This window comes from Cibotium barometz, chromosome 56, assembly GCF_041138505.1.
Source record: "Cibotium barometz isolate CiBa-2024 chromosome 56, ASM4113850v1, whole genome shotgun sequence".
Taxonomy (NCBI): domain Eukaryota; kingdom Viridiplantae; phylum Streptophyta; class Polypodiopsida; order Cyatheales; family Cibotiaceae; genus Cibotium; species Cibotium barometz.
Genome location: NC_141101.1, coordinates 37,255,126 through 37,280,591, shown reverse-complemented (window position 1 = coordinate 37,280,591; position 25,466 = coordinate 37,255,126). Strand labels below are relative to the sequence as shown.

General features: G+C 46.6%; 1 protein-coding gene across 1 annotated transcript in view; it reads left to right on the top strand.

Annotated features, from left to right (window-relative positions):
- The window catches only part of LOC147607181 (SH3 domain-containing protein 2-like), a 70,965-nt gene that overhangs the window by 26,983 nt on the left and 18,516 nt on the right, over positions 1-25,466 (top strand). The window contains exon 5 of the mRNA XM_086790972.1: positions 22,124-22,225. Within this exon, the coding sequence (XP_086647098.1) occupies positions 22,124-22,225 (102 nt within the window). The remainder of the gene's footprint in view (positions 1-22,123; positions 22,226-25,466) is intronic.

Genomic DNA, 25,466 nt, shown 5'->3' with positions numbered 1-25,466 from the left:
CCTCGGACGACAGGGATGGATCCCTGGCTGACTCGTCCATGACTGGGCTCATAGGGGACCAGTTTACCATCCTAGGTCCTGCACCTTTTGTACAGATATGTCTACGTGGCATCCAAGTGTGGGATGCACGTGACACTTGGAATGTTAGGTGGCACCGCAGTGCCAGAGGGCATAGTGCTGAGAGATAGCTGGGATGGGTAGAACCCATTCGTAGGACCCAAAGGAGGTGCAGGCGGTGATGACTGCACGCCAACACTAGTAGGAAAAGCCATGGGTTGGGTCACGGGTGGGAGGGTTTTGTGCTTGAAGTTGAGCATTATCCATAACACATTAGGAGCAGGGACATAACGTGAACCAGAGGAGAAAACAGTGTTACCTCCGTAAACACCAGAAGTCTGAGAGTGAATTGTACTCCTAGACCCTCCTTTGTTTGGGTTCACAAAATGCCAAGGATCGAGGGTAGTTGATGGCACCGTTTGTTGAACCTGTGCTACAGAAGAAGATACCCAGGTAGAGTTAGGAACATGCGTACTAAAAGGCACATACGAACTTGATGCGGTCACTGGCAGGGTTGATGATGAATCATCTCCGAATGACCGAGGAGGTACGTGTCCTTCTTGAGAAAAAGTCCCATATTGAAGTGCAGTTTGTCGGCTAGAATGAGAAGCAGGGCTCTCGAGATGAGGCTGAATACCTGGGTCCAATACAGGCACAGTGGCTGTGGGCATGTATCCTCTTCTAGAAGTAACGGCTGATGAGCTCGGAGAAGAAAAACCATATGCCAAGGGTGTAGAGGGTGAGTAGGTAAAAATAGGCTGGTCGTCTCTCAGTGAAAGACCTTGAACAGGGCTCTCCAGTGAATGAGGAGTCCCATCCTCCGGAATCATGGGTAGACGGTCCATGCTGTGTGCTCTCAAGGTCTTCAATCCTTTTGCTCACGATAGCTCTGATACCGATAGACCAAAGGACCTAATCTATGAGAGATCAGAGCAAATCACATAGCATGCAATGGGGATGTATATAAGTGATGAAATCCATGATAGGATATGTGAGACCTTGAAGGAGCAGAGAGGACTGCTGTCCCAAAAACGCAGAAAACAGTGCCGTAGTAAGCCTGATGTAAACGCTGAAGTACTCCTGATGTAGAAACGCTGAAGTCAGCCTGATGGTTTGCTGAAGACAAACACAGAAGTGTAACTGATGGTGAGAAACATATATGCTTGATGTAGGGCTGATGTAAGCGCTGAAGTACTCCTGATGTAGAAAGGCTGAAGTCAGCCTGATACTTTGCTGAAGACAAACGCAGAAGTGTAACTGAAGGTGAGAAACGCTGAGATCAGTCCTGAAGTAGGAGATGACAAAAAACGCAGAACAGTCCCCTGATGTAGGCGATGGAGAAACTCAGAACAGTCCCCTGATGTAGGTGATGGAGAAACTTAGCAGACAGCCCTGGTGTAGGTGATGAGTCCAGCAGAGGAGGTGGCAGGTTGCACGAGTCGTAGCAGGCGACCTGCACCAGCAGTAGAGGAGGCAGCTCACACCTGTCGTAGGCGGCCTGATGGTGACTCAGACGTTGGCGACCAGCAGAGGAGGTCCTCGCTACAGTCAATTGAATGAAGATGCGCTTCATATATATAGAAAGGGAGGGTGCTGGTCGGCCAGTAGAGGCTGTTGGCCAGCAAATAAAGGTAAAGTAAAAAAGACCAAAATAACCCTTTTGGGTATATTTTCACACAGATGCTAAGGATTATGCTGATGCTGATGCTAGTGATGGTAATGAAGATGATGCTACTGATGCTAAATGTCGATTTAAAATGTTGTTCATGATGAGGATTAGCCATGTCACGGGCGTGTGCATATTGTCACCAATTGGCCGACCATTTGGTCCATCTCCAGATTTGTGTCTCGTTCACTTGAGGCCAGGCCGGTGTCTCATGTGAAGGGGCCAGTATTTTTGCATAACATGGACGGGAGCCAGACTGGTGCCACCCGTGTGTTAGCAGGATGGTGTCGTATGGACGGGAGCCAGACTGGTGCCACCCGTGTATGACCTGGACTGTGTTCTATCCATGGGATTGTCACGCCATGGAAGAGCCAGTATTTGTGCCGTGTCTTGCCTATGGGATTGTCACTCCATAGGGAGGCTCGTCATAGTCACAGGGGACGGCGGGGACGGAGCCTTGGAACGCCGGGACGCCGAAACGGGGACGAACGGGGACGGACGGACGTCCCCCGACGGACGTTTCAAACCGGGGATGGCGCAGGGGACGGCGCAGGGACGGGGATGGCTGTCGGGGACGGCAGAGGGCCGTTGCGCCCGTTTTTGGCCGTTGCGCCTGCCTGCCTGTCCCTTCCTAGCCGTTTATGGCTGTTGGGCCTGGGCTCTTCTAGCCGTTTATGGCTAATGGGCCTTGGCCCTTGGCTCTTTGAGGCTTGGCCCTCCCTCTCTCTCTCTTGCCCTTGAGGCTTTCCTCTCTCTCTCTTGCCTATCTATGTAAGAACAAGCCTCTACAAGGCTACAAGCACACACAAGTTCACAACTCTCAAGGCTCATTGCTCAAGCTTTCAAGGCTCAAGCTTCTTGAATCTTCTCTCTTCCAACTTCCAAGTTCCAAGCTCTAGGGCCTAGGCTCTCACCTCTCCCTCAAGCCTCTTGAGTCTTGACTCTTCGAGTCTTCCAACTTCCAAGCCTCTAGGCTCTCTCTCTCTCTCTCTCTCTCTCTCTCTCTCTCTCATTCCTCAAGGCTCTCTCTCTCTCTCTCTCTCTCTCTCTCTCCCTCTCATTCCTCAAGGCTCAAGAGTCAAGCCATCTTCAACCATGGCATCCTCCTCACGTGCCGGGGCTTCTCGTAGAAGGACAACGGGATGGACATGGTGGGAGGAGGTAAACTACACCACATCCGTTCATGGAGGCGGTTCTACGAAGCGGTCGAAGCGACAAGAAGGACACCACGAGTGGCCGTGGATCCCGCGACGATGGGGAGAGGAACTCAAGCCTCTACAATGGAGTCATGTGGTGGATCGGGATCATGCACACCATCACCTTCACCATCAAGTCGGAATGTTACTCCATCCACGACACCGGCACCCTCCATCTCCACGGCCTCTCAATCATTACGTGGCCCACGGCGACAATCTACACTTGGGGAGAATTGGAACCCCAAGTTGAAGGAGGAGGTGGATATGGCGGTGGCCCGCTTCTTCTTCCACGACCACATTGCCTTTCAAGCGGCTAGGTAAGTGCAATCGATCATTGCCAATTCATCATTCATGTTTTCATCATCCTAGTCCCCTTCTCATTAGTAAATTACTTTTATGAATAGGTCGGTTCAAGGTCATGGTTAAGAAAATTGGGGAGTATGGCTCAACCTATACGCTCCCCTCATCCGAGAGCTTGCGCACTACATTGCTCAACAAGGAGAAGCGCATTGTAGAGCAAGCGGCCGACAACACAAAGCGGCAATGGGAGAGGAACGGAGTCTCCCTCATTGTGGATGGATGGAGTGACACCCGCAAGAGGAGTATTCACGGCATGGTTGCATATTCCCGCGGAGAGATGTACTTCATCTCATCTCATGATGCATCCGGCACTGGGAAGAGCGCGCATGTGCTTGCGGCGGAGTGGGCTACCACCATGGAGATCGTTGGCCCCGAGCATGTAGTGGGCTTTGTTGCGGATGGGGAGCCTTCCAATAGGGCGGCGGGAGCTATTCTCCAAAGTATGTATGGACATGTCACGGTGTCCTTTTGTATGGCTCATTACCTAAACAACCTCCTCAAAGACATCGGGGCATTACCATGGATCAGCCCGCTCATTGAGGAGGCCAACACCATGGTCTCCTTTGTCCTCAACCACCAAAGACTTCGGCATGAGTTCAACAAGAGGTCCTGTCTCTCTCTTCTCAAATATTCCGACACCCGGTTTGCCTACAACTTTCTCATGTTGGGCCGGTTGAAGGATTGTAGTGGTGCTTTGAGGGGGCTTTTCGTTAGCGACGAGTTTGTCGCCATGCAAGAGTCCCATACAAACACTGGCCAAGAGTGTAGGCTACGGGCGGATGACGCCTCTTGGTGGGAGCGTGTGAAGACCATAGATGCTATGGTGAGGCCCATAGTCCACCTATTGAGGATTGTAGACGCTATGCAACCATGCATAGGCAAGGTCTACGAGGCCATGGATCGCATGATAGAGAAGTTGAAAGACTTCGTGCCTGACGAAGACAGATACGAGGAGATCCATGCCTTGTGTCTAGGAAGGTGGAATTCCTACTCATTGCATGCAGCAGCTTATGTGGTGGACCCAGAATTCCAAGGCAACAAGCAGGAGAGCGACCGGGAGGTGAGCGTTGGATGGAGGATCATCTTGGATCGTCTTGTGCGTGATGCGTCGGTTAGGCGCAAGATCAGGGACCAACTTTCGATGTACAGGTCATTTCATGGCTCCTATGGCTGTCATGATGCACAGGTTGACCGCTCCAAAGTTGGTGCTGCTCTATGGTGGGAGGACTTTGGTTCAGATGGACCGGAGCTGCAGCAGCTTGCCATCCGCATACTTAGCCAGGCCGTCAGCTCCTCTTGCTTGGAGCAACTTTGGAGTACCTACAGCCACATTACCTCTAGGAAGAGGAACCGACTCGGGGTAGAGCGTGCCAATGATCTTGTCTTCGTCAGCGCGAACTTGCGAATGCTTTGCAAGAGCGTGACCAAGAAGGCAGATTCCTTCACCGAGTGGGAGATGAGTCAACAAGAAGAGCAACGGGAGGATGAGGTGCAGGAGCAGCATGCCAGTGAGGATGAGACTAAGGATGAGCTTGATGCTTCTTTGGCACAAGCTACCCATGACCATGAGGCTCGCGAGCACTTCACGTGGATGATCATTCATGGATCATGATTCATGCGCCTAACTACTTAGCTCTAGCCTCTAGCCTCTAGTCTTCAGTACTTTTTTGTCATTGACTCATTTGAGTCCGTCCTTGTATTTTGCCTCCTTAAGGCTTAGTCCCGACTCTTGAGTCATGACTTATTTTGTATCTACTTAATTATTAATATGACTCAAAAGCTTACCATTTTAGTGTAAATTTGTGCTCATTTTGATGTACTTCCAAAGTAGAATAAGTGCAGAGTAGAAAAATTTAAAAAAAAGTATTTTTTGAGTGCCGTTCCCTCCCCCGTCCCCGTTCCCTACTTATGGCCGTCCCATCCCCGTCCCCGTCCCCGTCCCCCGTCACCGTCCCCTGTCCCTTGTGACTATGAGGCTCGTGCGTGGATCTGTGTCTTACCTATGGGACTGTCACTCCATAGGAAGATCGGGATTTATGTTTTCTGTCGTACCATCATTGTGCCCGACAGAAATGTTTAGTACTTGTTCCATGAACGGGAGATATGTCCATGATACTGTTTGCACATGCATTCATGTTTTGCATGTTGGAATTGTTTTCGCATGACTTGATTCTTGTGTTTGCTTGTTTGTCGTGCCACTTACTGAGCGGGGACACCTGCTAGTGAGTCGTGAAGTTTGCTCTGTCTTCTGACGAGTTTTATTGCGTGTGAACAGGTGGTAGTGTATTGCATTTGTTTATTTCTTAGCGTTCTTTTGAACCTTTGTTTTTTATAAGGTTGCAGTTTCACACTCATTAATGAGTGGGCACCTTTCCCAATATTTCATGGTACTTTTAGAAGGGTGGGCACCCACGTTTGAGTCATGGTGGGAAAGGGAACCCCTCATGTGTGTGGGGGTGGGTGCATGGCCACCTACCTACCCCCCACCTTGGAACCTTTGGAACTGGCCGCCTCCATGCAAGCTAGGTGGGCCGGCCAGCTGTTGGATGTGTGCCCTTTCCATCACTCAGGGTGATCCTCCTCTTGCTTATAGACGGCTATGCCGACGCCGCCTTGGGCCGGATCTGACTGCACAGGTGACCTCTCCATCGCTTACATATAGGCGACCCTTATCTTGCCAGCAAGCGGCTGTCCTCTTGCCTTGCGGGTCCTCTCACTTCTCTCTGGCCAGCAGGCGGCTGCGCCCAGACGCCACTCTCTTGCCAGCAGGCGGCTGCGCATAGGTATCACTGCTCTCTTGCCCTGCAGGTGACTGTGCGTAGGTTCTCTCTCTCCTCTCTTGCCAGCAGGCGGCTGCGCCCAGGTGTCCTTCTCTAGCCCCTATGCAGCTGCACTTAGGCGCCTCTGATATTTGTTCTCCCACTAGCGAGCTACAGGCGACTCTCTCACTTGCGGGCTGGCAGCAACAGTAGTAATAGAGACTTCTCCTTTCATATGTGGGTGCCTACTTCTGAAGGCCATTTCCATTATTTTGCAAGGTAAGTGGATTGAGATTTAAGCAAAGGTCTTTGATGTAAATCTTATAAGGGATACTCTCTGCTGCTAACACCCGTTCGGTGCCGGGTAGTCCAAGCTTCTGGAGAACCATGGTCCATGGGTAGATCGGGAGAGCCAGGTGTTAGTACGGGAGTGCCTGTTTGTGCGTGGTCTTGGAACACCAGTGGGGCGCTCTCTGCGGATTCCAGTGAAGGCACAGGATCGTAGAGACTAGACTTCTTCAAGTGGATCGCTCTCCTTCGAACGTCTACTTCAAGTCTATTGTTTGGTAACTGTTTTCATCTCAGTTGTACATGGACATCAACTGGTTCATTGAACCCATGAAGCATTGTATCTTTTAAATACTGCCAATAACATATCATATATTGAGGGGGGGAGAGGGGGGGTCGGCCCGTTCCGGCCCTAGTGCTGGTTTCCATTGATCAACATTTCATTTCATTTCAGTTTTCAGTTGTTATTGAGTTGTTCATTTATATTGTAAAATTTAAGTTGTGCTATTACACGTGTGGGTGTCCAACGGAGTCTATTCCCACTTGACGGGATCGGTTTGATTAGTATCAGAGCACGTTTATTTCCCTCTTCTTAGTGGGGAAACAAACCTGTGTATTGGACACCCCGCTTCTAGCACACTTAACACAATGGACAGCCAAGGCAACCCTTTGGAAGTGCCTAATTCGAGGGGCCCATCAAGTGCCTTGCGTGGTTCTGATGCTTTACAGGGAAGGCACAAGCCCCTTGAGAGGGTGAAAGATAGTGGTTCGAGGGGACAACTGTCTCGTGGAAAGGCAGTGATGCAAAAAGAAGAGCTTGATGCAATGAGGGCTGAATTGGAGCATATGCGAAAGCTTTTGCAGGCACAAGAGCAAGAGCTGAAATTTTTGCATGAAGATTCCCATGTGCAAAGTGCCATTGAAGCAAAGAAAGCCGATGCAATGATAGACATGACTTTTGAGTCCATGGCACGAGAAGTGGGCAAGAAGCCAAGGGAATTGGTACTTTCCTACCTCCTCCTCAAAGGTGACATCAAAGAGGGGGAAGATGGAGAGCTGAAATTCATAAATCCACCTCGCTTGAAGCATGGAGATCCCGCATCTCAAAGGTTGAGGTCATTTATGCAAAGGGAAGAGGTGACAGCCACCTCTCGTCATGCATCATCTCCACAAGGCACAAAGGGTGACAGGTATATGTATACTAGTGCTCATGGAGGGCATGATGGTCACATGTATTCAAGGCATGTATTCCATGCAGGGGGTGACAGGTCTGCCACTAGAAGAGCCTGAGTTGTCTCATGAGAGACATTGTGTCACGTAGGCTGTAATGCCTGTGACCGAAGGCAGACCGGATGGCCATGTCCGGGGTTCAGTGGGAGAGGACGCCCATGCGGAGTCATGGGCGGCCAGGCTAGTGTGGACGGCAGGCCACACACTATATAGCCTGGGGGATGAGGGGCAATCCTCATTCTTCCTCTATGGCTGGGTGGTGAGCCAGAGGCCGTCCCCTCTTGTGGTAATGCCCGTAGCGGCGTTACGGATATGTAACACTGGTATCAGAGCGTGGTTCGAGGGAATCGTGAGAATCCGCGCGTGACCGGGGGACCGGAGCCCACTCCATGGTTTTCGACCATTCGTCTCCTTATCCTTATCTCGAATGGAGGGTGTGGAGGGAGGCGACCATGGAAGAATGGCGGGGAAGAACTCTCTCTCTCTTTCTCTCCCCCTCACACACAGCAAGTAATGGAGGTAAGCGAAATTCGTTTTGTTTTGTCTCTCTGCGTTGAAATTATAATTCTTTGGGTAGGAGAGAATCGCCTCTGTATGCTGTGTGTGGGAGTGGGGGGGGGCGAGGGGCGAGAGCCCACTACTGTGCGTGGGGAAGCGACAAAGCCCCACGACTGCTTGAGCAGCCCCACTGTCCGCGAAGGACCTGTGTGTAGTGGTGGGGGAGGCGCAGACCACACCGTGTGTGGGGGTGGGGGGCGAAACCAGCCCCATTGTCAGCGAAGAGCCCAGGACGAAAGGCTTGAATGGCTGCGAAGAAAAACTGCAGTGTGCGAAGTGGCCAGTCAGCCAGCAGCGTTCGTAAACTGCGAAGACGTTGCAGCCCCAATGCAGTGTGCGAAGTGGCCAGTCAGCCAGCGGCGTTCGTAGTGCTTCCGTTTGAAGTTTACGCTGGGCGGCTTGCTTGAAAGCTTCTCCGTAGGGCGCCGCGTTTTCCCTAAATCTTGCAGGTCGTTGCTGAACCGCGTGCCTTCTGAGGCGCTGCTGAAAATTGCGCCGTTTGAGCTGGGCGAAGAGCCAATGTGAGCAGTGAGCAAATACTTGTTCGCTTCCGTTGGGTGTTGATGTCGTGCCTGAGTAGGCCGGCCTTGGAAGGGCGTGCAAGCCGTCAAATGGGGGGGGGGGCGACCCACGGCGGCGCCCAGGCAGGCCAAGCCAGCCAGTGGGCGGCCATGCCAGCGGGCGGCTAGGGCGGCGGCAGCCAACCCCACCCACGGCGGCGCCCAGGCAGGCCAAGCCAGCCAGTGGGCGGCCAGGGCCACGGCCAGCCTTGGGCGGCCAGGCCAGCCACGAGCCCAGCAAGCGCTGCAGGCACCAGCGACAGCAGAAAGAAAAAAAGAAAAAAAAAGGGGTTAAAAAAACCATTTATTTTTTTAATATATTTTTAATTATTCAGTTTTATGAATAATGAAAATATAGGCGGCCAGCCTGGACACTCCCCACGGGCGGGCGGCCACGCCCGAAGCGGCGAGGGCGTGCCCGGCCCGTTACTTTATTTTATTTTATTTATTAAAAAAAAAACACAGAACAACGGCACACTCCCCGAAACAAACCCAACACGGCCGTCGCGCCGTGTGGCCGTAGTGCCCGTTTTCTACGAAAGAGACCCACCGCACACGGCCGTAGCGCCGCGTGCTAAGAGAGAGACAAGTCCCACGGCCGTACCCGAGTCCTTCGAGACAAAGCCGTTCTATGGCCGTTGTGCCTAGTGAACACGTCTATGGCCGTAGCGCCGCGAGAATAACACATGTGGTGATCACACATTTGGTTCGAAGAGACTAAATTTAAGCTGAGCATAGATTTAGTATTGACCATAAAGTCACGTAGTTTGGCTATAGTGTAAATGTGAAACCGCGGTGTGTTTACTTGGGCTAAGAAGACCGGCAATAACGTCAGTTGTGCCCAAATTAGATGGAGTGCTTATCACGAGAATCAAGGTAAGCCTAATTGAGCCGTAGTGCTCATAACCCTTCACAATCTTTTAACAGATGCTCGAAGATTGTGATAAACTTTGGCAAATGAGAACCATGTACAAGCGTAGTCTTGATGTGGTTATGCCTTGTGTCCAAACAAGTTGCTTACTGTTTGTAGCAACAAGCGAGCCTTGGCCCGTAAAGGCAAGCTGGCACTTGTTGGTAGTAACAAAATAGTGTCACTACTTGGGCCTAGAGAGTGGTGACTAGTTTGATTTAGTCACGTGATTGCCTGGTAAAAGTAATCCCTATGGTGTGTATTACTTGGGATAACGGGGCTAGCAGTGCTGCTAGCAGTGCTCAACTGAATAGTTTATCTAGAAGTACTAATCTGAAGGATTAGCGTACGCCTAGATAATAATAGCAGATTTAGGATTGATTTGTAGAAATCAAAGGTAAATCTGAAGGGGTATAGTCTTGACTCTTGAGATGTAATGCTCAATGCCCTTATACAATTTGATCGAAGAAAACTGTTCTTAAACTTACAAGCATGGTTTTCTGTTCTTTTTATTGCCATGCGTTGACATCCCACTGCTCGAGAGTTTGTGGTGATCTTTCGAGGGGGGAAAGAGCCTTTTTATATGTCACATCAGTTGGTTGGGTGGTAATTTGATGGTATGGGACATCAAATTCTCACGGAATCAATTGTAGTCTTGGTGGAATGGGACGCCAAGGCTTGTGCATGTAACTTGACTCTTTGGCAGGTCTGTATGTACACTTGTCTGTAGTGATAAAGTGTGCAAGATAAAATTTGAACTTTGAAAATTACCAAATATAGCCATAAGTTGGGATAAAACCCAGTTTTACAGAGTTCGGAGAAGCTCTAGGTAGCAAGACCATGATGGTGTGCTAGTGCTAACAGAGTGATTTAGTTCCGGAGTGATCTAAATCTAGAGGTTAGCAGTAAGACTAGTTGGTTGGACAATTTCATGCATGGGGGACGCCCTATAGCATTTTGCAAGCGTAGTCTTGCCTATGTTCAACATAAGTGTGCGATTGTGAGCACATTTTAGTTGCTACCATATGAATTTGGGAAATATATTACTTTCCTACATAAGCAATTGTAATATTGCATGACAGGCTATTTTGCTTACAAAGTTCATGCGCGTGTAAACCCTATAAGTCGTATGACCCCTAAGGAATGAGTGGAGCATTTCTAGGATTTAATAATTTTTTACATGGCAATAGTGAGTAGTATCTCACTCCAGATGAGCCTGGTTGTTGTTAGTATCGGATCCGACATATGAAGTGTACATAAACTCGGGCTGAGTTAGGATAGAAGGCTAAGCCGGAGAGCTTAGTGGTAAATCCTATTGTATCTGGTGAGTTTTGACTTAACCGGAGTGTTAAGAAGTAAACTCAAAGTCTGGGGCTGAACCGGAGTGTTCGGAGGCAGACATATCTTTTGTTAAATCGGAGAATTTAGCAAAAGATGAGCTTGGGGTGAACCATGGTACCCAGGAAAAAAGCTCTTCACACTAAAATAGTGCACAATAATTTTAGGGTGATAAAAATCCATTGCAGGAATGTTTTACAACTTTCCATAGATGATAAATGAAGACCATGTACTTTACGGAGTTAAAGTACATAGGTGGTGACTTCGGCGCCACATTTTTTGTAGGAAGTCACCAGTGGTGCGGTTAGGTCAGCCGAGACTCCACAAGACCTATGCACTAGTTTTTAAGTTGACCTCTATGATAAGGACGTCCAAAAATTCGTGTTGTAATACCAGAGATTGTACTGCAATGTGCAATGAAGGGGTCAATTTGTGTAGTCACTTCTTAGCAGCAAGTGACTTAATCATCTTGTTATAGATGGTTGTATATGGTACTCCCACTCGGGGGAGGTACGCCATTGGGTACGGAGTTACTCACAGACTAGTATGGACCTACTAGTGTGATGATAGTGGGTACGTAGTTACTCACTACTAATACATAGCTGTTAATAAAATTAAGATCCTCGAGTGAAAGATACTCTAGATCAACATTTTAAATTACCGAACCACAATCCATGAGTATCGAGGTACTCATAAATATGTTGACGTTGCTCAAATCGAGGGACTGATTTGTTCGATGGTATGGAATAAGCAAGGAGAGTGGAGTAACTTAAAAGTTACACATCACTAGTCCTAGTGAGTTGTCGAGGTCATCCGTAGTTTGATGATCCCCTCTACCTATCAGATAACATTCAATTTTGCAAGCCCTGGCATTTAATCCGTAGTGATTATGAGTTGGGTGTGAGATATGGTTATGAAGTTCTTACAAGAGTACTCGTTTATTTGCTTGTCATTGATTATAGCTTGGTAGAGATTGCCACCTGTGATGGGTAGGTAGCTTTGCCGCTATAATGAGGAGGCAGCAAATAATGTTCTCATAGTTATACTTCATACCAACACCAAACAGGGATAGGATGAAATTCCTAAGTTCATCATCATGAAGTACTGTGATGTTTGCATTTATATTGAATGTATGATGTAATGAGACATTGGGCTTGTGTAATTACCATCAATTATCTAGCAACTTATGGCTTCGCAGCAAGCTCAGTCATTATCTGTGGATTGATAATGTGGTTATTAGTAGTTTGGAATTTTCTTGATAGATGGTACAACCCACCCAAATGATTCATAAGTGTGTAACCGCTTATGAAGGGTAATAATATGCAACAATGAAGCACTTTGTTACAAGTGTGAAACCACTGATCTGTTGCAAAGCATTTTATCAATAGTACCACCATATGTGCGTAGACACTATACCACATCTTCGTTGCAAGATGTTTAAAAGTTTCTTGGAAGGACTCAAGAATATAACATATGATATTAAACACGGTCTAGATTTGTTCTTGGACCTATGACACTAGCGCGTAGTCCGCTTGAGAGTAAAATTTTGAGGACAAAAACCTTTCTTGAGGGAAAGGAGGGATATCCTCAAATATCACATAAACTCGAATAGTTGTGTGAGTCCAGACAATACTTGAACGATGTGTCTGGTAATAGCAACAAAGAGTTGTAAGTGATTGGATGTAACTCCAGACACCCGTAGTGGTGCAAGAATCTTTATCAAACATCTCCACATACTATATGGTCTGCTCGCATATATAGTATGGCATAAGAGATAGGAAGTTTGATTGTTATATTTGAAGGGAAATCTTCAAAAAGTTACATTTACTCTGAGTTAGAGTGGAGTTTAACAATCCGTAGATTGATGGTAGTTAGAAACTCAACAAAATTCTAGAGCATATGCTTGTGCCAAGATGTTACTCTAAGAGAGAAAGTATCTCTCAACTTTGGAACTAATCCTTGTGATTCATGATTAGATTGGCTCTAGTTTATTTCTCCTATGGCCGTAGAGCTTTCCAAGGAGAAGTTTTAACAAGTTGGTGATGCAACATGGTAGCGTAGTCTACAAATATCTAGTAGCATGGTCTGAGAAATTGCGCTACTAGAGTGCTCTCCAGTACATTAGCTTCTGTGCTAATGACATGATGCAAAATCAAGGCATGAAATTTGCCTTAAGGTTTTGGTCGAAATACCAAATCATAGCTTGTTTGAGCATGATCCTGTCTTTACAGAGGTCTGGCGCGCTGTACGCGTACGCACTTTGTCACAGCCTCGCCCACCTTCCTCGCCGACACGTAATGCTAGTCCGAAAAAACTCGCCGTAGGTGCGGTGGGTAGCGAGGCGAGAGTTAGTCCAGAGAGGCTAGCCGAGCCTTCGGGGTATAGTTTTGATAGTCCAAGTGCGGGTCATCCTGGGATTCAGAAGACCTATGCACTAGTAAAAAGACAGTTTTATTGGCCTAGTTTGTTTAAGAACGTCCAGACTTATGTGCTGAAATGCAGTAAGTGCCAGGTCAATAAACATGAACGTCTTAAGGTTGGAGGACTACTCCATCCGCTGGAGATTCCTCAAGGGAAATGGGAAAGCATTTCCATGGATTTCATTACCGGTTTACCCAAGACGAGTTGAGGGAATGACTCGGTGTGGGTGGTAGTGGACAGGACTAAAATGGCAAAGTTTATTGCCACGAAGAAAAACTGTAAAAACGCCAGAGTTGGCAAAACTCTTTATTGAACATCTCTACAAGCTATATGGCCTGCTCGCAGATATAGTGTTGGATAGAGATAAAAAGTTCAACAGTCATTTTTGGAGGGAAATCTTCAAAAGGTGGATACTACTCTGAGTATAAGTACGGTAGATCATCCGGAGTCTGATGGTCAAACTGAAAGAGTTAAACAAATTCTAGAGGATATGTTGCGTTCTTATGTTAGTAAGAAGCAATCTAATTGGGAAGAGTACTTGCCCTTATTGGAGTTTGCCTATAACAGCTCCACACACTCAGCGACTGGATTTACACCATTCATGTTAATGTATGGATTCCAGCCAAGATCTCCGATGGTTGTAGGCCTAGAAAAGGAGAAGATTCAATCTGTCAAGGATTTCCTTGAAGATATGAATGATATGCTCAAAGCTGCACGCGAGAGCATTCGTAGCGCACAGGATCGCGCTAAAACATTTGCCTATAAAGGACGCAGACAAGTGACCTTTGCAGAAGGTGACATTGTATTTTTAAAGGTTCCTGCGCAGTCAGCAACCATGAAAACGGGAAAGTGTGATAAACTTTCTCCTAGATATTGCGGTCCTTTCAAGGTCCTTAAGAAGATTGGGGACGTAGCCTACAAACTTGAGTTACCGGAGAGTTCTCAAGTCCATCCTGTCTTCCATGTCATTAAACTGAAGAAATCAGTTCACGGGTTAGAGAACGCAGTTTCTCCAAAGATTTTGGTGGACTTGATAGAGCCACCAAAGATACCACATGAACCTGAAAAGATTCTATAGTATCGTGACAGACAAACCCGACATAAAGTGTACCAGGAGGTACTTGTTAAATGGACAGATAGGGATGAGGAGTAGCAACCTGGGAACGCCGTAGTGCAATTTCCAAAAGGTTTCCCCAGTTTGTTTTCGAGGACGAAAACTCTTCTTAAGGGGGGGGTAATGTCACGTAGGCTGTAATGCCTGTGATCGACGGCAGACCGGATGGCCATGTCCAGGGTTCAGTGGGAGAGGACGCCCATGCGGAGTCATGGGCGGCCAGTCTAGTGTGGACGGCAGGCCACACACTATATAGCCTGGGGGATGAGGGGCAATCCTCATTCTTCCTCTATGGCTGGGTGGTGAGCCAGAGGCCGTCCCCTCTTGTGGTAATGCCCGTAGCGGCGTTACGGATATGTAACACATTGCCTTATGGAGGAAGGTCACATGCATCTGATTCTCAGGTTCGTGGAGCACATGCCACCGTGCTTCATGAAACTTCCATGATGGCCCATGGAGCCCATGCAGATAGGGCTACCCCGTTGGATAAGGGGAAAAGAAAAAGAGAGGACCATGAGCCTCATGCCAGAAAGCTCAAGGAATTTAAAGCAGGTGACAAGTCCGTTAAGTTTGATGTTTTTCATGGAGAGCATGATGCTTCCAAAGTGTTAGCATTTGTGGCACAGTTTGACGTTGCTTTTAGTGATGAGGACTTCACTGAGAAGTCTAAAGTACGCCATGGTAGCATGTTCTTGAAGGGGACCGCTGCTCATTGGTGGATCATTGAAAAGATCACCAAAGATCCCATTTGCACCTGGAAAGAGTTTAAGGACAGATTTTATGCCCAGTTCTTGCCACCTAATGTGGAGCAAACTCTCACCCAAAAGTGGGATACACTTGAGCAAAGAGATAATGAAAGTGTGCAACAGTATGTCAATAAGTTTGGAAAGTGTTGCTTGAGGTAACTCCTTTTATGTAAATCACTGAGGATGAAAGAAAGAGGAAGTTTCGCTCCGGATTGCAACCAGCTTATCGTTCGGGCATTGAATTGCACCGAAACACACTTTGCAACAGCTTATAGCCTTTGCTCTTGCTACGGAGCAATTGGTACTCAAAATTAAGCAAGATCAAGGGGGTTTAAAGGGTAAAGATAAGGTTGTCCCAAATCTGCAAAAAGGTGGACAGCCACCTAAAAAGAACTTCCAAGAGATCCAGAAGGGAGGTAAAGCTGAAAATACCTCATCTAAAGATCATGGCCCAAAGAAGAACAAATTTGGTTTGATCCCTGAGCAAAGGGAACAATATGCCAAGGAGGGGAAATGTTTTTCTTGTGGCAGCAAAGAGCACATGTTTAGACAATGTCCTGACCGCAAACCAAAGCATGAGGACAAGCAAACCAAGGCTAATGTGCACGCAGTTCCCGATGTGCAGGGAAACACAAAACATGATGCAAAAGAACAGATGGTATGCAAAGCATGGGGTCAAATCAAGGATCAGCCTGCCTTATTTATGTTTGATGATTGTGCAACCGATAACTTCATCTCTATTCAGATGGCAGCTGCCTTGGGTATTGAGGTTGAGAACATGGGACCTCAAATTGAAGCATAAGCTGCCTTTCTTGGTAAAGAGGTGTAGGTTACCCCACTAATAGGGAAGTTGCGCATACATATCTAGGGTTACCTTGATCATGAGCATTTCTTAGTTGCACCACTTAATGGATGTGATGTATTGCTTGGCAAGCCATGGCATCATAGGCTTGAGCCCCGCAAAGAGTATAAGACAAACATGATTTCTTTTATGCATAGAGGCCGCATGCATATCATTGATGCCGGCAAGGAAGGGGATTCCATCCCACTTGTATCTCACATCCACATTAATAAAGCAATGAAAAAGAGTCTTTCTGCGTACTTGGTTTTTGTTCGTGATAGCATTGTACCAAGTCATCAAAATGTGACTTACGATAGGCTGAATTTTCTTCATGCATTCAACGATTGTTTTGCTGATGCATTGCCAGATGAATTACCTCCCCAAAGGCGCGAGGATCATCGCATAGATCTTATGCCAGGTAGTTCTCTACCTAACAAACTTGCATACCGTGTGAGTGCCGCACAACTAGAAGAGATCATGAAGCAGGTAAATGAGCTTTTAGAGAAAGGTTTGGTTCAGCCAAGTTCCTCACCTTATTGCTCTCCCGTGCTTCTTGTTCAAAAGAAAGACGGGTCATTCCGCATGTGTGTGGATTATAGAGCTTTAAATAAGCTCACCATCAAGAATAGATTCCCAATCCCGCGTATTGATGACATTTTGGATAAGCTTGATGGCTCGGCTTGTTTCAGCCATCTTGATTTGAAGAGTGGTTATCACCAAATACGAGTGGTGCCACAAGATGTCCACAAAACTGCATTCAGGACAGCTTTTGGATTATATGAATTTTTGGTGATGCCTTTTGGTCTCACCAATGCTCCCGCCACATTTAATCGTATGATGGATAGGATATTCCGATCCCATCGCAAATTCACAGGTGTATTCTTTGATGACATCTTGGTTTTCTCCAAGAATGAGCAGTAACATAGAACTCATTTGGTCACAGTGTTCGAAGAGTTGCGGAAGCATAAACTTTTCATTAATGCTAAGAAAAGTGAGTTCTTTCTTTCAGAGATGCATTATTTGGGTCACATTGTATCCAAGGATGGAGTAACAATGGATCCTGCAAAGATAGAAACCATTTGGAATTAGCCAGAGTTACAAAATGTACATCAAGTATGTAGTTTTCTGGGATTATGTTCATATTATAGGCGTTTCATAAGGCATTTTGCTATGATAGCCACCCCTCTACATGATGTCACAAAGAAGAAAACCACTTTCAAATGGACACAAAAGAACAGGATGCCTTCTTGCAGCTCAAGCATGCTATCATTTGTGGACCCGTATTGATTGTTTCCGACTTACAAAGGTCATTCATAGTGGAATGTGATGCTTGTGGCGACTGTATAGGAGCTGTCCTAAATCAAGAAGGGCATGTAGTTGCATATGAGAGCCGTCGTTTGCATAATGTTGAGCTTCATATGGATATCTATGAGAAAGAACTCTTGGCTGTAATTCATGCCTTAAAGATATGGAAACATTATCTTCTTGGGGCTGAATTTGTAGTCAAGACAGATCATCAAAGCTTGAGATATTTTCTATCTCAAACAAAGCTTTCGGAGAAGCAGATGAGAATGGCAAACTTTCTTTCCATGTTTCATTTTCAGATTGTCCATACTCCGGGAAAGAAAAATGTGGTGGGAGATGCATTATCCAGGAGGCCTTACGTGGTTGCAGTTTCAGTGGCCTCTCATGGAGACTTATCTGCTATGCGAGATTCGTATCATTTGGATGCTGATTTTTGCCATATATGGATTGATTTGATGACTGGTCACTCACATGCCTCTTATGTGATCATAGAGGGTTATCTTATGAAGGATAACTGCTTATGTGTGGTGAAGGATATGCGTCCAAAAGTTATGGACGAATGTCACGCTCCACCTTACGCTGGTCATAGAGGTATCATGCCTACTACACGCATGATGAGAGATATTTCTTTTGGCCCAGCATGCGTAAAAACATTGAGGCATATGTACATGCATGTATTACTTGCCAAAAAGTGAAGTTCGACAGGCAAAAACCTCCAGGTTTGCTTCAGCCATTACCTATTCCCTCTAGCAGCAAGCTCATTTCTTGCCCGTCAAGAAAACCATTAAAGTTGATCATATGGTGAAGCTTTTTCTTGCTAACATTTTCAAACATCATGGTATGCCTAAATCCATTGTTGGGGATAGAGATCCCAGGACTAGGAGCCTCTTCTGAAGGGCTTTATTTGATAACATGGGTAGTAAACTTGAGTTTTCATCAGCTTATCATCCCCAAACGGATGGCCAAAGTGAAGCTGCAAATTCAGCCGTGTTGGATTTGTTGAAGTGTTATGTGGCAGATCAAAAGACTGCATGGGAGAAGTATCTTCCACTTGTTGAGTTTGCCTACAACAATACGATCCATGCCTCCACGGGAAAGGCCCCGTTTGAGATTTTTTATGGCAGAGTGGTATTGCCACCCATCCTTCGTACAAAGGATGAGATTTTTGCAACTGATGAGTGTGTTCGTGACTTGGATGTAGCCTTTGCTCAGGTACGGACAGCCATTGCAAGGTCACAAGATAAGCATAAAATGGCTGCTGACAAGCATAGAAGGGACATGCAAGTCAAAGAAGGTGTTTGGGTTTTGCTGAAATTTGAGAAAGCTAGGCTTCGGAAGAGGCCAGGACGAGAAGGATCATATCCTAAGCTTTCTCCTCGCTATTATGGACCCTTCAAGGTGATTCAAAAAATCAATGAAGTGTCATGCAGGCTTGCTTTACCTAGTCATTGGAAGATTCACAATGCATTTCATGTGAGTCTTTTCCAGAAATATGTCGGGCCAGATCCTGACGAGCCTGTCACAGAAGATCCGCCAGAGATTGATGAGCTTGAGGAGCTCCTCCAGCCAGAACAGATTGTCTTTCACAAGGACAGAAAGCTACCTACAGGAAAGCTTTCCCGGCGATACCTTGTGAAGTTCAAGAATTATTTACCCATTGATGCAAAGTGGGTAAACGAGGATTATTTTGTTGATTACCCACAGCTGTTGCAGGCATATCTTGAGGCTTTTTTGAGGACAACTCTTTAGAAGCCCGGGGGGATGTCACCAATTGGCCGACCATTCAGTCCATCACCAGATTTGTGTCTAGTTCACTTGAGGCCAGGCCGGTGTCTCATATGAAGGGGCCAGTATTTTTGCATAACATGGACGAGAGCCAGACTGGTGCCACCGGTGTGTTAGCAGGATGGTGTCGTATGGACGGGAGCCAGACTGGTGCCACCCGTGTATGACCTGGACTGTGTTCTATCCATGGGATTGTCATGCCATGGAAGAGCCAGTATTTGTGCCGTGTCTTGCCTATGGGATTGTCACTCCATAGGGAGGCTTGTGCCTGGATCTGTGTTTTACCTATGGGACTGTCACTCCATAGGAAGACCGGGATTTATGTTTTCTGTCGTGCCATCATTGTGCCCGACAGAAATGTTTAGTACTTGTTCCATGAACGGGAGATATGCCCATGATACTGTTTGCACATGCATTCATGTTTTGCATGTTTGGAACTGTTTTCGCATGACTTGTACTCTCGTGTTTGCTTGTTTGTCGTGCCACTTACTGAGTGGGGACGCCTGCTAGTGAGTCGTGAAGTTTGCTCTGTCTTCTGACGAGTTTTATTGCGTGTGAACAGGTGGTAGTGTATTGTATTTGTTTATTTCTTAGCATTCTTTTGAACCTTTGTTTTTTATAAGGTTGCAGTTTCACACTCATTAATGAGTGGGCACCTTTCCCAATATTTCATGGTACTTTTAGAAGGGTGGGCACCCACGTTTGAGTGGTGGGAAAGGGAACCCCTCATGTGTGTGGGGGTGGGTGCATGGCCACCCACCCACCCCTCACCTTGGAACCTTTGGAACTGGCCGCCTCCATGCAAGCTAGGTGGGCCGGCCAGCTGTTGGACGTGTGCCCTTTCCATCACTCAGGGTGATCCTCCTCTTGCGTATAGACGGCTATGCAGACGCCACCTTGGGCCGGATCTGATTGCACATGCAACCTCTCCATCGCTTACATATAGGCGACCTTGATCTTGCCAGTAGGCGGCTGTCCTCTTGCCTTGCCCCACTCCTCTCTGGCCAGCAAATAAAGGTAAAGTAAAAAAGACCAAAATAACCCTTTTTGGGTTGGGTAAAATATACCCTTTTGGGTATATTTTCACACAAATGCCAAGGATTATGCTGATGCTGATGCTAGTGATGGTAATGAAGATGATGCTACTGATGCTAAATGTCGATTTAAAATGTTGTTCATGATGAGGATTAGCCATGTCACGGGCGTGCACATTGTCACCAATTGGCCGACCATTTGGTGCATCTCCAGATTTGTGTCTCGTTCACTTGAGGCCAGGCCGGTGTCTCATGTGAAGGGGCCAGTATTTTTGCATAACATGGGCGGGAGCCAGACTGGTGCCACCCGTGTGTTAGCAGGACTGTGTTCTATCCATGGGATTGTCACACCATGGAAGAGCCAGTATTTGTGCCGTGTCTTGCCTATGGGATTGTCACTCCATAGCGAGGCTCGTGCCTGGATCTGTGTCTTACCTATGGGACTGTCACTCCATAGGAAGATCGGGATTTATGTTTTCTGTCGTGCCATCATTGTGCCCGACAGAAATGTTTAGTACTTGTTCCATGAACGGGAGATATGTCCATGATACTGTTTGCACATGCATTCATGTTTTGCATGTTTGGAATTGTTTTCGCATGACTTGATTCTTGTGTTTGCTTGTTTGTCGTGCCACTTACTGAGCGAGGACGCTTGCCAGTGAGTCGTGAAGTTTGCTCTGTCTTCTGACGAGTTTTATTGCGTGTGAACAGGTGGTAGTGTATTGCAGGCGGCTGCGCCCAGACGCCACTCTCTTGCCAGCAGGCGGCTGCGCACACATATCACTGCTCTTTGGCCAGCAGGCGGCTGTGCCCAGACGCCACTCTCTTACCCTGCAGGTGACTGTGCGTAGGTTCTCTCTCTCCTCTCTTGCCAGCAGGCGGCTGCGCCCAGGTGTCCTTCTCTAGCCCCTATGCAGCTGCACTTAGGCGCCTCTGATATTTGTTCTCCCACTAGCGAGCTACAGGCGACTCTCTCACTTGCGTGCTGGCAGCAACAGCAGTAATAGAGACTTCTCCTTTCATACGTGGGTGCCTACTACTTCTGAAGGCCATATCCATTATTTTGCAAGGTAAGTGGATTGAGATTTAAGCAAAGGTCTTTGATGTAAATCTTATAAGGGATACTCTCTGCTGCTAACACCCGTTCGGTGCCGGGTAGTCCAAGCTTCTGGAGAACCACGGTCCATGGGTAGATCGGGAGAGCCAGGTGAAGCTGTAGCCGATAGAAGCATCTCTTCCTTGCCCTAGCCGACAGCCTCCTGACTCTTCCAACAAGGTGTTCCCTGCACATACAAGCTGCACCAACTCCTAAATCTGGTCCAAAAATGGTCCTAATCTAATTCGTTATCTGCTGCCCTTCTAGGATTAGCCTTGGGATTAGCATATATATGTGCATGCACATGACACTTCCTTCCTAGCCTTGAGTTCTAATAGTAATGACTAGTGGAGTTTTGGCAGCCATTGTTACATATTCAAGTGTTATTGGAGACCATCTAACATCAAGCTGGCAAGATTAGAAAAAGTTAGGATCAAAATGTGTACCCTAACTTGCGCTTCGATTAAAATTGTGAAATATGATAGAAGATGTTTCTTTCACTACTGAGGAAGCTGATAGGGGCCTGAGGACAGAGAAATGTTCCTTGCCTTAGTAAGTAAAGATTTTCAAACGCAGCAAAAGACATGATTTTGGAACAAAACCTTGTTGATTTTTCGGAGGCTTCCACCTGCCACAGGCTGCACTTGAGTGAGTAAGCCTTGCATTGCCAGGAACGGTGCACATGTATTACCAGTATCGGAGACTCTCAATTTTTTGCTACTTAATGTGCTTCTTTTATGAGCTGCTTTGGGAAAGCTCCCATCTTGCATGTTTTGAGTACTTTTTATTGTTGATCTTCTCCTTGCTCAGCTTCTCATTCCAGGCTTGATTGTTTAGTTCTTTGTCACATGGCTTTCAGGTCGTGGAACCCTTAAAGGCGATGGTCAATGGAGCCCCATTGGAAGATGCTCGCCATCTGGCACAACGATATGATCGCATGAGGCAAGATGCAGAAGCACAGGTAATTAGGCTTCTTTTTTTGGATATCACGAAGAAATGCTTTGATTTTTGGTGCAGCTTCTGGACGACATGCACTAGGTTGTAGACACTATGCTTTTAGGTGAAATGCATAGGCGTGAATGAGTAAATAAATGCTTTCCTTATTTATAAATGTACCTGGTCTCTTCTATCAAATGCCTTTCTGTAGAATGAAAATTGGGTTTGCTACTTTGTTTTATGCTTAACAGTTGGTGACTTTGTTTAAAACTTGTAAGAAAGGCTAAATTTTGACCTTTTTTTTATACTGAAGTATTGAGGCATTTTCTTTTGCATCATCAATTGTTTATATTAGACAAAATAAATCAATTCCCTCCCGCCCTCCTCCCCCTTCCCTTCCCTTTTTGTCTTATCCTTGTTATATGTAGGGAAGGTCTTTAACATGCGGAAGCTTAGAGACAGGAGTATACTTTGATAAGGAATATTCAGCACCTTGGTTCTTGACGATTGCACAGTGTAGTGGAGATGAGAGAGAGAGAGAGAGTGAGAGAGAGAGAGCAAAGACAAGTACACCCGATTGGGTCCCAAATACCCTCTGAAGGGCCCCCACCAAGGACTGGTGTATTTGCTTTATTGAATGATGTGAAAGACTGACTTCTTGAAGACCTTCCTTGGTTGGAAATCAACAGCGTGAAGATGTCCTATTCTTGACCTTCACGTTCACCTTTCCTTTAGCCTCCCCTTGGCTGTCTTGGCCCTTGGAGTCTTCAGCACTTTGTGAATTATGAGATGCCTTAGCCCTTTGCTGCCTATTGCTTATATAAGGCCATAATATGTTGGTCGGTTTGCATATCTAGCTCTCCGATTTTTTCTCATTGACATACAGCTTATTGCTTTCCAACAATTTCATCACTTTCTCCACGTCAATGTCAGGTTACTCTTTTGTAGCTGAAAAAATCAATATGTCATCCAAGAAGATAAAGACACACTTATAGATCAAGTCCTTGAACACATGCATCATCATGCGGTTAAATCTAGCTAGGGTGTTTGTCAGACAGAAGGGCATGACCACGAACTCGTAGTATGCGGTTTTGGGGATGTTCCCTTCCACAATTCGTACATGATGGTACCCACTTTTTAGGTCAATCTTCAAAAACACCTTAGCTCCATTCAGCCTCTCTAATATGTAGTCAATCTGGAAACTTTTTTTGACGGTCAGCTTATTGAGAATATAATAGAGGATCCATCATTCTTTTTAACAAAAGAACCGGGGTTGCGACGGAGATGCATTAGTGTATAAAACCAGATTGCAGCAACTCGTGGAGTTGACGGTTCAATTTCGTTTCCATGGCCTTACTAAGGCGATATGGAAACTTGTGTTGGGGTTCGAAACCTGGGAGGAGTTCAATTTTGTGGTCCTCCGGTCTAGATAGGGGGAGCTTAGGGGGAAGATTGTCCTGAAGAAAGATCCTCTGGAACTAGTCATGCAGGGCCTTATACCAGAGAATCACTAGTAACCATCTGGGTGGTCTAAACATAGGTCATTGCACATTGTGCACCTTTCCGAATCTCTCATTTAGCTTAGATATGGCTAATGATTGGAAAGTTAGGTATCCCTTGCTCACATTTTATGATCATGGGAGCCTTGGGACACATTCCGGGTAATGTGAAAATTGTGTTGCTCCTAGTCAATGTCTAGGGTAAACTTGTGAAACCACTGGATCCCTAAGATAATGTTTGCGCCTACAAGAGGTGCAACCATAGAATCTCGCACAAATTTTGTGCCCTAGACTAACTTGTGATATGAAGGGTAGGTCTTTAACGTGCGGAAGCTTAGAGACAAGATTATACTTTGATAAGGAATCTTCAACACCTTGGTTCTTGACGATTGCACAATGTAGTGGAGATGAGAGAGAGAGAGAGAGAGAGAGAGAGAGAGAGAGAGCAAAGACAAGTACACCCGATTGGGTCCCAAAAACCCTTTGAAGGGCCTCCACCAAGGACTGGTGTATTTGCTTTATTGAATGACCTGAAAGACTGACTTCTTGAAGACCGTCCTTGGCTGGAAATCAGCAGCCTGAAGATGTCCTATTCTTGACCTTCAAGTTCACCTTTGCTTTAGCCTCCCTTTGGCTGTCCTGGCCCTTGGAGTCTTCAGCACTTTGTGAATTATGAGATGCCTTAGCCCTTTGCTGCCTATTGCCTATATAAGGCCATAATATGTCGGTTGATTTGCATATCGAGTTGTGGGCCTGTTCTTGAAGTCCCACGACTGGATTAACACCATTAAATAGGCACCTTTCCACACGTGTCTTCATGGGCTGGCTGACTGAGTTGGCTGCTTGTTTATTGTAGCCTGACCCTCTCATGGGCTGCTGCCTTGCTGCCCAGCCCTCATATGGGCTGGTTGCTTGTGCATGGGGGCCTCCATGGCTCCTAGGGTAGCCTCTAAGGGCTGCCCACCTTGTAGGCAAGCCCCTTAAGGCCTTATGGGGTGGTCCATAGGGCTTCCCCTTTGCCTACATGCCGGTTATAGCAGTGGCAGTAAAGGCTACCTTCTCTTTAATCCTTCCACACAAAGGATTTTGGACAGCAGAGACGTCGTATTTGCTGAAAATTCGGACTAGCCATTGGCTGAATTTTTTGGACAGCCACCTTCAGGCCCACTTAACATGTTTGAAGGACTTCTCCTGTTGGGAATTGATGGCTCAACAGATCAGCCATCAACTTTGCCTAATGGATAGCATTTGGGTACTCAAACTCAGCCCATGAATGAGCTCATTATACCTCAAAATGTGGAGGAAGCAGTAGAGCAAGAATGGACAGCAACGGAAGAGGCTAGAGTCATGCCTCGTTGGCTGCTCCGTACTTTAGAGGAGAGCAAACCTTCAGCTCCACTTGGTAGCAGGACTAGGGCTGGTTCATGTAATGCAAGAGAACACGCAGATGTTGCTTGCATGAGTACACTTTGTGATGCAGATGAGCCAGATTCATTTGAAGAGGCTCATGAGGATGAGCATTGGAAGCAAGCCATGCAAAATGAGATGGATTCTATCCATGAAAACAGCACTTGGGAGTTGGTAGACTTGCCTGCTGGCAAGAAGCCCATTGGCACAAAGTGGGTTTATAAGTTAAAAAGAAAGTTTGATGGTACCATTGACAGGTACAAGGCCGGGCTAGTGGCCAAAGGATATGCCCAACAAAAAGCATTGATTAATATCCATATCATTCTTAGGTAGCAACATGTCATCCACATAAAGAATGAG